Source organism: Ranitomeya imitator, chromosome 9 (genome assembly GCF_032444005.1).
Source record: "Ranitomeya imitator isolate aRanImi1 chromosome 9, aRanImi1.pri, whole genome shotgun sequence".
In the NCBI taxonomy this organism is placed as follows: domain Eukaryota; kingdom Metazoa; phylum Chordata; class Amphibia; order Anura; family Dendrobatidae; genus Ranitomeya; species Ranitomeya imitator.
In genome coordinates this window covers 18,456,438-18,470,620 of record NC_091290.1, presented here as the reverse complement: position 1 = coordinate 18,470,620, position 14,183 = coordinate 18,456,438, and the positions used below count along the sequence as shown (strand labels likewise).

The 14,183-nt window shown below is 43.5% G+C and overlaps 1 protein-coding gene across 1 annotated transcript in view; it reads left to right on the top strand.

Annotated features, from left to right (window-relative positions):
• Nucleotides 1-14,183, top strand: part of TSPAN18 (tetraspanin 18) — a 98,243-nt gene that overhangs the window by 79,548 nt on the left and 4,512 nt on the right. The window contains exons 2-5 of the mRNA XM_069739754.1: nt 7,982-8,057; nt 8,926-9,120; nt 11,499-11,573; nt 14,081-14,179. Of these exons, the coding sequence (XP_069595855.1) occupies nt 7,995-8,057; nt 8,926-9,120; nt 11,499-11,573; nt 14,081-14,179 (432 nt within the window). The 5' untranslated portion in view covers nt 7,982-7,994. The remainder of the gene's footprint in view (nt 1-7,981; nt 8,058-8,925; nt 9,121-11,498; nt 11,574-14,080; nt 14,180-14,183) is intronic.

The window sequence follows — 14,183 nt, the reverse complement described above, 5'->3', positions numbered from 1 at the left end:
CTATAGGTGATGGGTTACAGTTGGACGGTGACATCTGGCTGACACATGCCGGTCCCAAGACCAACTCTGCATCTGTCATATGTATCCTCCAGACCTCTCCGGTAGATGAGGGCACCATGGCCAAGGGGACTAAGAAAAGTCCCATTACTCAAATTATCAATATGTTTAACTATAAAGAAATAGTCGGCTTAAAATTCCCATGGCAGATTTAAGCAAGAGGCGAACTGCTAGTATCCTGTGAACACAGGTCCCCAAGATGTCATCTTGTGTGAAGACTTAATATCTTCTTCCATCTTTCAGTTTTTTTAGTCTTCCATAGAATAGATTCACTTTTCAGCCACTAGAGTGCACCCTTTACTCAGACTCTGCTCCATTTCTCCCCAGCTGCTTTCCCTGTGTCAGTCTATACTGCAGATTTTGCATTTTATTCATGACCCAGAATGCGCAGGACGGAGAGTGCAAATTACAAGTTGTTTATAATCAGTCAGCATAGTGTTTAATTACATTTTATCTATTATTTAGATTTATTTATTTTTTGCACATTTTCCTTTTTTTTTCCTGACTTTCTCCAGTCCTCTGGTTCATTTGTTATTTTTTGCTCTTTGATTACACAATGCCAATTAAGACTTGCTGAGAGGCCAAACAGCCCATGTAATAGATTTGTTTTGTGTGTTACATAAATCGTCATGGAAACAAAGTATATTCTATTTTTGTATCAAACGGCAAAAAGCACCTCCACTTAATTCCCCTCTTGGAGGACAAGTGCTTGAGTTATTGACGATGAGCTTTAACAGTGCTCTGGGTTAACATTATAAATGCCAACCTCGGGGGTCCAAAATCCAACTGATGTAGCAGAGCTGAGCTTGTCGCATAGCAAAATTAATATTGCCGCTGCAAAAGAACACATGCGGTTTCTCTGGTTTTGCATAGGACTGCATATTAACCTTTATGAATTGAGTTACCTGGGCCAGATATCCCTTTAAATCAATGCTCAGTGCAACCACTAAGATATAGGAGCCATTACAAAATGTGTCTCTTGCTCTGAAAGTATTAATGCAGCCATATATTATGTGATATCTTACAGATTTATTAATTGTATACATTTCTACTGATATATATATATATATATATATATATATATATATATATATATATATATATATATATATATATATATATATATATATATAATACATACACACACACCAGCAATTTCCTGGCTGGTAATAATTCTATTGGCCACCAGATGGCGTATTTAGAATCCTTGTATGCAGTGGAAGTCATAGAATGAATACAGCAATCGCCATCTACTGGTGGCTGCTGGATATAGTTTCCTTACATTTTGCAGAAGTATTTGCACGCAGGACTCGCTGAGAAGTAATCCACTAGTGACTTTGACTCCAAAAGACTGCAAAAAAATAAAAAGAATGTATTATGTCCCCCACAGGTCATTGATGTTCCTAGAGGACTTTTTTTTTTACATTGAAAGAATAAATATAAAGTTAAATAATAATAATAAAAAAATAATGAAATAAATAAAAATTGCTGCTCAGCGTAAAACGTAACCATAATCTCCCCATAAATAGGACATCGTACACTTTATAAAAACAACTAAACCTGAAAAGAGAATCCGTTCTAACACTTTGTTTTACTGAAATAAAAAAATTCCGAAAGCCTAGTTTTTTTACTTTTTGCAGGTATTATGGTTTTAAAACTGGCAAAAAAAATAACAAAACAACCCAATGTGTCATAAGAAATTGTTAAAAAAAAAAACAAAAAAAACTAAAACTTTAGAACCAAAACTTTCAGAGGTTAATAAATTGCACAATATCGATCAATTTGGAAATGACAAATTCAGCTCTGCTACATCTCTATATAATTTCCTTTGGAAGCGGACATTAATCTCTTGGCAGTCTGGTCTGGTTTAGGATGTTTAAATCTTTGTCCTTTTTTGCAACAAATTCCGTCTCCTCCGGGACTTGTTGAGGTTTTGTGAGCCCCATGTCTCATAACAGATCAATATGGGCCCTTTACGGGCAGCCGCCTGGGACCGTTTATAAGTCCTGAGTGAGTCCCGGTTATTGGACGACTCATTATTTAGACAGTGAAAGCTCAGATGTGGATTAATGGGATACAGTCACTGAGCGCCCGTGATTTCTGGGGATATAAAATCCCGACGGGAGAGCCGATGGACCACAAGTTTTTTTTTTCTGCACATATGACTTTAGAGACATGTAACTTTTATATAACTATTAATTATTTCACTAGTTCGTGCAACCTGGAAAAATATTTATAAAATATAATAAAAGCAATAATAAGACCAATGTTGTACATCAAGTATCACTATAATTCGCTGTCTCTGGCATTCCCCCCTTACTTTGGCAAATGTATTTATTTTTTTATTCTTTATTCATACAGATTAGACCCCTTCACTTGATGGATCGTGGCTGACAATAGCCGCACTCCGCACCTGCTCCTGTTGGCGATTATGGGCTGCGCAGTTACACAGCGGCGACCCCGGGGGTCACTGAGGGCATTGGAAGCTGTCGGTGTCAGGCCCCCCCCAGGCGGGGTAGTGGCCGTACAGGATTCATCTGTTACAACAGATCAAACATCCCATTGTGTCTGTAGAACAGCCGCTCCTGGGATACAGATGTAGCAGAGCTGAGGTTGCAATCGCGAACGCTGTGGTTTACGTAGGACTGCAGGTTGAATCTGCAACATTATCTGAGCTATAACAGGACGGAAATACAAACGATGTTGCCTACTAATCCACATGACACATTCAGCTCTGCTGCGCTTGTATCTCATGACTCGCATGACATTTTCTCTCCCGTTTTCGCAGTTGTTTTTTCGATAACAAGGTTTGCAGACAATATATAATATAAGCAGAAACCTGTGATGGACGGATGGCTGCACACTGGGCCACCAGGGAAGGGACATTTAACGTAGGACTAGTCCCCTCACTGATTCTCACACTGGGCCACTTCACGTAGGACTAGTCCCCTCACTGATTCTCACACTGGGCCACCAGGGAAGGGACACTTAACGTAGGACTAGTCCCCTCACTGATTCTCACACTGGGCCACTTCACGTAGGACTAGTCCCCTCACTGATTCTCACACTGGGCCACTTCACGTAGGACTAGTCCCCTCACTGATTCTCACACTGGGCCACCAGGGAAGGGACACTTAACGTAGGACTAGTCCCCTCACTGATTCTCACACTGGGCCACTTCACGTAGGACTAGTCCCCTCACTGATTCTCACACTGGGCCACCAGGGAAGGAACACTTAACGTAGGATTAGTCCCCTCACTGATTCTCACACTGGGCCACTTCACGTAGGACTAGTCCCCTCACTGATTCTCACACTGGGCCACTTCACGTAGGACTAGTCCCCTCACTGATTCTCACACTGGGCCACCAGGGAAGGAACACTTAACGTAGGATTAGTCCCCTCACTGATTCTCACACTGGGCCACTTCACGTAGGACTAGTCCCCTCACTGATTCTCACACTGGGCCACCAGGGCCAATAATTACTGAACCATTGCCTATTGAGAAACATAAACGTAGACACGTGAATACCGAACCCCGAAGAAATAAACTGAAATCTAGATCTCTCGGGAATAGCTGCTATGTTCTTGAATGTACACTGGGCCACCAGGGAAATGACTGCCTTTTGATATTTTGACCATAAAGACCTGCTTCTCGCAGTCTCCTCTGGACAGTTGATGTAGACCTGTTTCTAGTACTTGAGGTCTCTGCATCATTTATGGAGCCTGTTATCTGAGGTGTTGTAAATTTTTGGTTTCTGAAGCTGGGGAGACATGGCGTGTCAGTGAGTGCCCAGGTCCACTAGCCGAAACCGCATGGACCAGGGATCGTCCCACCAAACGCCCGCTCTCCTTTTAACGTGGGTATAACGCTGCTCAGACAACACAGGGTGAGGGTAAAACAGTGTGACAATACTTTATTGAACCACAAAACAAGCAGATAACACATAGAACAGTTTCAGCAAAATACCCCAAGATGGTGCACATTAGAGTCTCACCCTTGCGCTGACTCGCCGGGATAATGGCAGCTGTTACTTTAGAGGTCCCAGGGTTGACGACTACCCCACCTGTGGCATACACACAGAAGGAGGTCACGACAAGCTTAGGAAGATGACAGTCTATTCAGGTACAAGGCCAGTTGACCGGAGGGTCACAACCTGAATTAATCTTCCAGGGTCGTCTACCCCACCTGTGGAAGGCACACAGAGATGAGATAATGACCATCTTAGAAAGATGACAATCCATTGAGGTACCAGGACAGTTGACCCAAGGGTCACAACCTGGCTTCTCCAAACATCTCCATGGAGCCAGGCGACCAGAGGGTCCCAATCCTGGCTTCTCCAAACATATCCATGGTTCAGTGATGGTCAATGGAGCAGATGTTTTCTTCCAACTGGGGTCGAGATCGCCTAGGTTGTTTCCTGTAGCATTACTTGATTATTTAATCTATTTGCATAGTTCTTCCTCCTCTGTTTTCGACGTCACCAAACTATCTGGCCTACACAATGCATAATTAGGCATACTAGTAAACATCACTAGTCATCAAGAATAAGAGCACAATATGTTATATGAAATGTCAATATTACAGGCTTACACAAGCACAAGTCTGTTTTCTTGACTAAATTCAAAAGTCAGCATACTGATAAGTCTATTCTTCTTGGTTTGCTAAAAAATAGTCATCTGGTTAATTAAAATGCAATGCTGTGTCTCCACAGAAGCTGATTACTCTGATGAACTTATCCTCTGCAGCAGAGGTCATTCTTGATCTTCTTTTCCTGATGCAGTCTTTGAGAGTCAGTTTCATGAAAGCACTTGATGGTTTTCATGACTTCACATGAGGATACCTTTTTAAGGCTGTAGAAACTTCCCGTATTCACTGACTTTCATGTCTTAACAGCTTAGTGACCACCAAAACGACTTCAAACTCACCTGAGATAGAAGTGAATGTGGGGGCTACCTCTATAACCCCATCGGCACCCTGAGATCTTGATCATGTGGTCCTGATGCCGTACGGTCTGCTGGCTATAGCGACTTGTTCAGATATTTTCTACCTTTAGATGACAAAAAATAACATTTTTTCTTTCCGGTCATGCCACTTACTTTATCATTAATTCCTGAAAAGTACTTGAAGGGTTAATAAACTACCTGATAACAGTTGTGTATATATTGAGGTGTGCTGTTTTTAAAATGGTATCACTTTGGGGGGGTCTAATATATAGGACCCCCTAAGTCTCTCTAAAAAAAAAAAAAAAAAGTTTTGTAAATTTTCTTAAAAAAAAAAAATATATATATATTGCTGCTTCATTTTTAAAGTTTCTAATATCAGTCTGAATCTATAATGTGCACATTCCAAATGTGAACACATCTACAAAATATATTCACCTTCTCAAGGTTATCATCAAGGCAGACCTGGAAATTGGCGAGTAATATTCTGCTGGACGTCCAAATAATCTGACTGTGACCCACGGTGGACTATGAGGATTTTGCACATTTTACACTAGTCGTAGGCAGATGTCCACATGATGGCGCCGGTCAGGGACATTGCTGAAAACGCATGGAACTGGGCAAAAGGGTACTGAGCTGACTTGTGAGAAGAGATGGATGATAAATTTATAGGTTGGTATTGATTAGATGGATTTATGGATATAGTTGATGGGTAGATGAATTGATGGATTTATTTATGGGTCGATATTGGATGGATGGATAGATAGAGGGCTGGATAGATTTTGGATGGATTTATGGATAAATTACGGCTGGATTTATGGATAGATGTTGGGTGGCTGGATGAATGGATAGACGAATAGATGGATTGATGGGTAGATATTGGATCAATGGATATGAGATGATAGAAGAAATTGGATCCATGGATACATATAACATTGATATATCTGATATAGATGATACATAAATAGATATTTGAGATTTCCTGCTCTGCACATCATGCTGTAGACCTAATTGACCCGTTACGGGTGTCACCGGTAATATATAATCAGTCCATGCTTGCTGTTCGGCCTCACTAAGATGGAGTTACATATAGAATCATTATTACAGGAGTTTTTTTATATCCAAATTTTGCCCTGTATTCAGTGAGAAAAGGCGTCAGTCAGCTCTTTGTGGCGCCCCTCTCTGGCCCTTGCGGCTCTCCTCTCTGCCCTTTGTGGCCCCCCTCTCTGGCCCTTGTGGCCCTCCTCTCTGCCCTTTGTGGCCCTCCTCTCTGGCCCTTGCGGCCCTCCTCTTTGGCCCTTGCGGCCCTCCTCTTTGGCCCTTGCGGCCCTCCTCTCTGGCCCTTGGGACCCTCCTCTCTGCCCCTTGCGGCCCCCCTCTCTGGCCCATGCGACCCCCCTCTCTGGCCACTGCGGCCCCCCTCTCTGGCCCTTGCGGCCCCCCTCTCTGCTATTTCCCGTTCCATATGACTACTTCATCCCTCCGGTAACGACATACACTGTGTTACAGCGGCGGCTGCTTGTTTAACGTTCTCCGCGACCTCCTGGGCTAAAAGCTTTTCATTACTGATGATGGCGGGCGGGCCGGTAATTACACGGAGTAGTCCGGGCCGCTGCTTTACTGCATTGTTTGTTTAATGGAGGAGGATTTTATTGAATGCCTCGGTAATTGGATCTACTTTTCTGTGGTACGGGCTTTGCCTTAATGGCGTTCAGCATCGAAGAAGGAAGCAAATGGGAAATCTGGGTGTAAGTTTTGGTGTTGGATATCATGGTGGGAAGTTGCCGGGTTTTTCTTCCTCATTATGGGACACTTGTGTTGCAAAGCATCTTCATACAATAGATCGACCTCAGAGGAGCCCGCTGCTCCCACGGATGTCGGCCGCTTTGGTGGCACGAGGGCGACCTGCACAGTATTGGGCAGGAGCCTCCTCTCCACTCACTGCTGGTCAGATGCCATCCAGAACGTGATTGTGGACCCCAGCTCTCAGGTTCCAGGAGTGGTCCCCTCATTTATCTCCAAAACAGGGGTCCACAGTCTCGTTCCGGCCAGCAGTGAGCGCAGACGTGGACCTAGACCAGCTCCAACTGTATTTTGAGCTCCCCATAGCAATGGATGGGGAGACCCGGCGCTGGTATCGGGGATTCAGCGGTGGAACGCTCATCTATCGCAGTTTATCCTATATCCATCCCATAAATGGCACTAGTGAGATAATCCCTTAAATATTCTGGGCATTTTTCTTGTGCATAGTGTTTTCGAGCGGTCATGCTATATCCCCGTGTATCAGTGCCACCATTTCCTAATGCAGGGGGACTGTAGACATCTTAGAGCCGCTGTTATCTCTGCATCATGGCTGGTACCTGTGCCGCTTTTCCTGCTCTTGACCCAGCTGGTTTCCGAGAGGATCGGCCTGGAGAGTGACAGCACAAGTCTGTGCCCCCTTCAAGTGGCATTAGCGGGGGTCCGTAATCCGTGTGGGCACAGCTCCACTTGCGGTGATTGAAGTGCACGTTTTATCGGACTCCGCTCTCACTTGCCCGGCGTACAAGTAGCAATCAGCCGCACTTATAGCGCCGCGTCCTGCTCCAGGTATATCGTGCCGCGGAATAATCAAGAGCCGATTATCGAGCAGCAGAACCGCCAACAAGTCCTGGATCCCTTCTCTCCTCACCCATAAAGCTGGACGATGGACCATATGACGGCCATAGTCATGGGTTTTCAGAAACGGAGCTTTTCCAGCTTAATTGCTATTTTTTATCCTCCTTTATCATCATTCTTTATGGTACCGCAGCTCAGCCCTGTTTGCTTCAATGGAGCTGCAATACCACACATGACCCGTAGTTAGGTGTGGCGCTGTTTCAGGAAGCAATCCTGCTGCACCCCTTTATGGTGGGCTAGTACGTATGACGAGTCGAGGATTTTACCTTCTGATTGGGCTCGGCCTAGACTTTACCTAACTTTTTTGACCTGTGCATTTTCAGGAGGAGCGACAAGATGGAGGGCGACAGTCTGAGCTGCGTCAAGTATCTCATGTTCATCTTCAACTTCTTCATATTTGTAAGTATCGCTTATGACTTGTCCAGTTTTAATCTATGACCATAATTGAATTTGCATTTTTTTCCCATTGATTGATTTGCTTTTTCGGGCTGAGCGGTATTATTTATTAATACCATCATGTGACATTATTTATTGATACCATCATGTGACATATCGCGGTAAGGGTGAGGCTACCAAAAAAATAACACATTTTGGCGTTTTGATTTATTTTCCTGGCATTTACATTACAGGATCCAAAATGTCAGAGCTGATCAGATTTTTTTTGTTTATTAACTGGGGGGGGGGGGGGGAACTATGATTCTGAATTTTTATTTAAATTTTTTTTTAACATGGGGGATGTGAACCTGCGATCATTTGATCACTCGTACTATGGACGGCATAACTTTATAGGACATCGATTTGTACTAAAGGCAAAATGTGAAGTGGAATAATTATTGTTTTCTGGTCACTGCACTTTTCCACCATCCATAAAAAAAAAAAAAAAAAAGGCAATTAAAAAAGTTATGTGCTCTAAAATGGTACCAATAAAAACTACAGCGCACATGCAAAAAAAAAAAAAAAAAAACTTTACAAATTCTGGGTCTATGAAAATGGTGACAAAGCAAAGTTAAATTTAAAAAAAAAAATCCAGAATTTTTATTCAAAGTTTGATATTTCGGTACGAGTTTGGCAGCGCCGGAACTGTGCGGACCTGAAGTATCTCATTATCTGGTCCATTTTACAGCACCAACAAAAAACAGATCCCCCAAAACAATCGCAAAATTGCTTCTTTTTCACCATTTCACCCCAGTTCCAGATGGATGGAGGAAATCTAATGGAATCACATTCGTCTTCTAACTTGTAACGTTTTTCTTTCCTTTCCCTCCAGCTCAGTGGATCCTTTTTGCTTGGACTTGGGGTTTGGGTAATCGTTGACCCCACTGATTTTCGAGAGATAATTGCCGCCAATCCCTTGATGTTCATGGGTGCCTATCTCCTCCTTGCCATGGGTGCCATGCTTTTCCTGCTTGGCTTCTTGGGCTGTTGTGGAGCAATCCGCGAAAACAAGTGCCTTCTGCTCTTCGTACGTATAATTCTTACACTTTCTGTTCCTTATTGCTAGACGCTTTCTTACATCTGTCAACGAATATTGTAGCCAAAAATTATTGGGGACTTCAGCGTGCTCGAAAAATGTTTGAGTCCCTGCGGCTGCATGTCTACCGGCTGTTCAACAGGCACAACATATTCAGGGATTGCCTAATAAACAGGCTCTCCATGCATGTGTTGTGATTGTGACACAGCTGTGAAGCATGCAGCTGCGGGGCCGATCAGCTAATCAGCTGGAGCAATCCAGAAAGCCGGGTTCCCTCTGCAGCTTGCCGAATAAGAGGGAACCTGAGCAAATTGGCTCATCTCTATTTACAAACAACAGTATCACTGTGCTTGATTGGCCAGCAAACTCGCCTGACCTTAACCCTGTAGAGAATTGTGTGAGAAGCACCTGTATTTTTTTGAGCACACTGAAGTCACTTGCTTAGCACCAAGCATGCTCAATGTGGAGAAGTGGGGTCAGTGGGTGCTCTCGTCCGCTGGCCCGGATGTCTTTAGCAAGACTGCATGGACCAGGGCTCATACCACTGAACGCCCGCTCTATCTCCCGGTGGGCAATACACTACACAGACAACACAGGGTTAAGGTAAAACAGTGTGGCAGTACTTTATTGAACCACAACACACAATAGCAAACAGAACAATCCCAGCAATTACCCCAAGATGGTGCACATTACAGGGCCTCACCCTTCCGCTGACTCGCCGAGATAATGGTAGATGTTATGTCAGAGCTCCCAGGGTCGCTACTCCATCTGTGGTATGCAAGCAGAGAGGAGGTAACGACAAGCGTAGGGAGATAGCCGAGAGCAGTCCTGTGTTCTTCAGCCGGGTCCGACAGACCCTCGGCTAAGATCCTGTTGAGTCCGTACAAGGTCAAAAGCCAGTTGACATGATGTCAGAGCTCCCAGGGTCGCTATTCCACCTGTGATACACACACAGAGAAGAGGTAACGACAAGCGTAGGGAGATGACCAAGAACTGTCCATAGAGTCCATACAAGGTCTAAAGCCAGTTGACTCGAGAGTCACCACTTGGCTTATCTGACCATCTTCATGGAACCAGGCGATCAGCGGGTCCCAAACCTGGCTTTCTCCAAACATATCCATGGTTCAGAGATGGTCACTGGATCAGATCTGTGTCCTTCCAACCGGAGCCGAAAACCCCTAGGTTGTTTCCTATAGAATCATAGATCAGTGTCCCTCGTGATGGTGCCATGATGAATTGGCTGCAGTCCGTTCTCTTGTCTGTTGGGTGGTTTGCAGAATGTCTGGTTGGTAGCTCTGTGTTACTTCAGTCTCCCAGGATGTGATTTCTGAGTCTTTTTATACCCAAGGCAGGTAAGCTATCTTTAGAATTACCCAGGGTCCTTCAGTCAAACATCAAGATAAGGTAAACAATGGTGATGGGATCAAGTAGCACTATTTGACCATTCAATCTATTTGTACAGTCTTTCCCTCTCTGCTTTCAAAGTCACCAAGCTGGTTCCAGAATATAATGCACTATTAGCATATCAGCACACATCAATAAACAAAGCTTAACACACCTTATGTACAGTCACTATTACAGACTTACACAGTGTGTTAGATAGTATATCAGTTGGCAAGTCTGTCTTCTTGACCCACCAGACATAAACACTGAAATTCACAAACCAATGTACAGATAAAAAGTCAGTTCTTATTGGTTTGCAAAAACATAGCTGTCTGGGTAATTAAGATATACTCTGGTTTCTTCACGCTCAGATAACAGATTTTCTAACCATAGAAACTAGTTCTCCATCAGCCAATACCCAACACTAATGATTCTTTGTAATCATATCATGATAGTCTTGCAGAGGGTAATGGGTTAAATCAATAAAATATTATGATTTGAAAACTTAAACTTCCACTATGACATTTGATTAGAACTTACCCAGACCCCACGCAAGGTCTAGTGTCAAAAAAATTTAAAAAAAACCCTAAGGGGCCAAATGACACATTGACTTCCCGCACTCAATAAGGGGTAAGTTGCGGCCCCATCTGACCTCTCATACAGGCATGTGGCCCACTTTATTCTTCTGCTGAAATTAGAGGTGGTCAGGGATGCCCAATGGTTTTCCTAAAAAAATGTTTGGGGGGGGGGGGGGGTGTTGGATGGGCGTTGTTTGTATTTTTCACACTCTGGTTTAGATGATCTTTTCCTAGCTTTATGATGAGCAATGTGAAAGTGTTTCTGAACATTTTGGAACTTGTTAAAAGTTTGGACGGAAATTTTTTCAATAGTTTGAATATTCCCAAAAAAAAAAAAAAGATGTTTGGTTGAAAAAGCTGCTGCTATTATGTTTCCATTATAAATGTGCCATTTTTTTTTCCTTCCAGTTTTTCATGTTTATTTTGGTCATATTCCTCGCGGAGCTCTCAGCTGCTATTTTGGCTTTCCTCTTTCGAGAAAATGTAAGTATCCTCAGGGTGGGTTTTAAGGGTTCAAATAGTAAAGTTATCGAAAAATAAGTGGTACTGGAGACCAGAACTATACAGTGTACTGCCCCTATTTATCCATTACCATCTATTACACTGTTAATATAGATGACACTTATATTGGGGGAGGGGTGGAGAGGAAATACATGCTACATACAGATACCCTGACAGCCATTAAAGAAACGGGATATATTACGGTGTCCTGTTTATTCAGCACCATAGGAAGAAGCCAAGGTAACCATGCTGGCCTTAGTTTGAGATTAATTTGTTAGAGGGGGTGTAGGGGAAGGTTTTCTTACCTAAATTGTACCCATATTTATTTTGTTAGTTCCTTTTAATGTTAGTAGCTCTTTCCAGGCATATGGTATTATTAGTTTCAACTTTTTATTTTGCCAATGATGGGGGATTAATGGTCTTGTTCCTGCATGTTTCTCCTCACACATTTGGTGTTCTCTTTCCATGTGGATGTGACTATCTCCTGTTTGCATTTTCCCTTTGTGATTGACAATTTGCATATTTCCCAGAGGAGCATCGCGGCTTTAAGTCTCCTCACCTCGACATGCTTATCATGTCACTCTCCGCAAGGAGAAACGATACTTCTTGGATCCCTTTGTGATTCTAATTCTTGCCACCTGTGTGTGATTGGCCTCCCTGCCGCCCCTTCCTCCTGAGCACCCCTGGCCTGTATTTTGTGTGCACTTAGCTTGGCATAAATTCATTATGCTAGGTCTGTCTCCATAAGTATGGCTCTTAAGTATGCTGCAGAAATATAAACCAGAAATAGGAACACAATAGAACACAAGGTAACACCAGTAATCCATTTCTTGCACTCTCTACACAATTACTCACAACAAGCTGATAGACACCCTACCAGTGTGTGCTCCATTCCTCCACTCTCACCTTCCACCTCCTACTCTCCATATATCTTCCAATCCTGGAACCCCACAGCTCATAGCTCCCATTAATACCTCCTCCAACTGCTCCCAAATCAATATAAGCACCCCACAAATCTGAAACTTCAATTCTGTGCCCTTGATGCCAAACCCCAGCTCCCTCTCTCTGGAATGCCCACTCTGTCTGAATCAACTCGCCATAACTCTCCCTACAACTTCCAAAGGGCTGGCGTATACTGACCTCCAGGCCACACCGCTACCTTTAGTGACCAGCTCGCCACCTGGCTCACTCACTCTCTCTGCTGACATTCCAACCATCATCATTGGTGACTTCACCATCCCCATTGACGCCCACCAGTCGGCAGCCTCTAAACTCCTGTCCCTTACTTCATCTTTTACACTTACTCACTGTCCCTCCTCAGCCACCCACATAGACTGACCTACATTACACCTAGCCTTCACCTACCTAACTTAACCTCACCTCTCATTCTCATAACTGTCCTCCTCAACCTCCCCTCTCATTCTCATAACTGTCCTCCTCATCTGTCATCCATGTCCACCAACTTACACATCCCCTCAGATACATCACATATGCACACTCTCTGACTGATTCTACCACTGGCCTCCAGATCTTCACTCCATGACACAGACAATGCCACTCTTGCCTCAGCCATCAGCTCTGTCACCCCTGTCATGCACAGCATAGTGCAACTAAACAATAGACAACCCTGGCACAATAACATCACTCAAAATCTTCAAGCATCCAAAATTGCACAGCGACGTTGGAAGAAAACGCATTCGCCAGATGACTTCTCCACATTCAAACCAGCTCTCACCTCCACTAAACAGGCCTACTTTACATCTCTCATATCTTCCTTATCCCACAACTCCTAACAGTTGTTCAACGCATAACTCTCTCCAACTTCCCGAATCTCTGCCAAAGACTTTGCCACACACTTAAAAAATAAGATCGACCAAACAACCCAAGTCTTTGTTGTACGTCCACCAAAACCCCTTTGTATACCAGACCATCTTCTCACAATCACACCTCTCCACTTGTGCACTAGACCCAATCCGATCCCACCACACTTATCCCATCCCTAACCCATCTCTTCAAAAAAGCTTACAATAATCTCATGGCCAACTCAACACCATCGGAGATACTGCAACCCCCAACCTACTGTCTCCTCCTTGCCCATAATCCTGGAGAATGTAGGCCTACAAGGCAGGGTGCTCTCCCCTCTGTATCAGTCTGTCATTGCTAGCTTGTTTCCTGTAAGTTATATTTGTATGTAACCCCTTCTCATGTACAGCACCATAGAATCAGTGGTGCTATATAAATAAATAAGAATATTAACCAGTGCAATGCTAACAATTTCCTGGCCTGATACCATATTCCCAGAATGGTGGTAGTCACAGGGGATCTTAAATCTGCCCCCACCCCCAGAAGGCCCAGTATACAAACCCTAGGATCAAGATGTCTGTGTATGACGAATACTAGTTTAATCAGAGAGGTTACCCAGCCCCTTTTTAAAATCATTTACAATGGTATTCGTATTGTGAATATATTGACTTATGTTTTTCTCATAGTTGACCAGGGACTTTTTTACCAAGGACCTAAAAAGACACTACCAGGGCAATAACAGCACTGATGCCTTTACATCAACTTGGAATACAGTAATGATTACAGTAA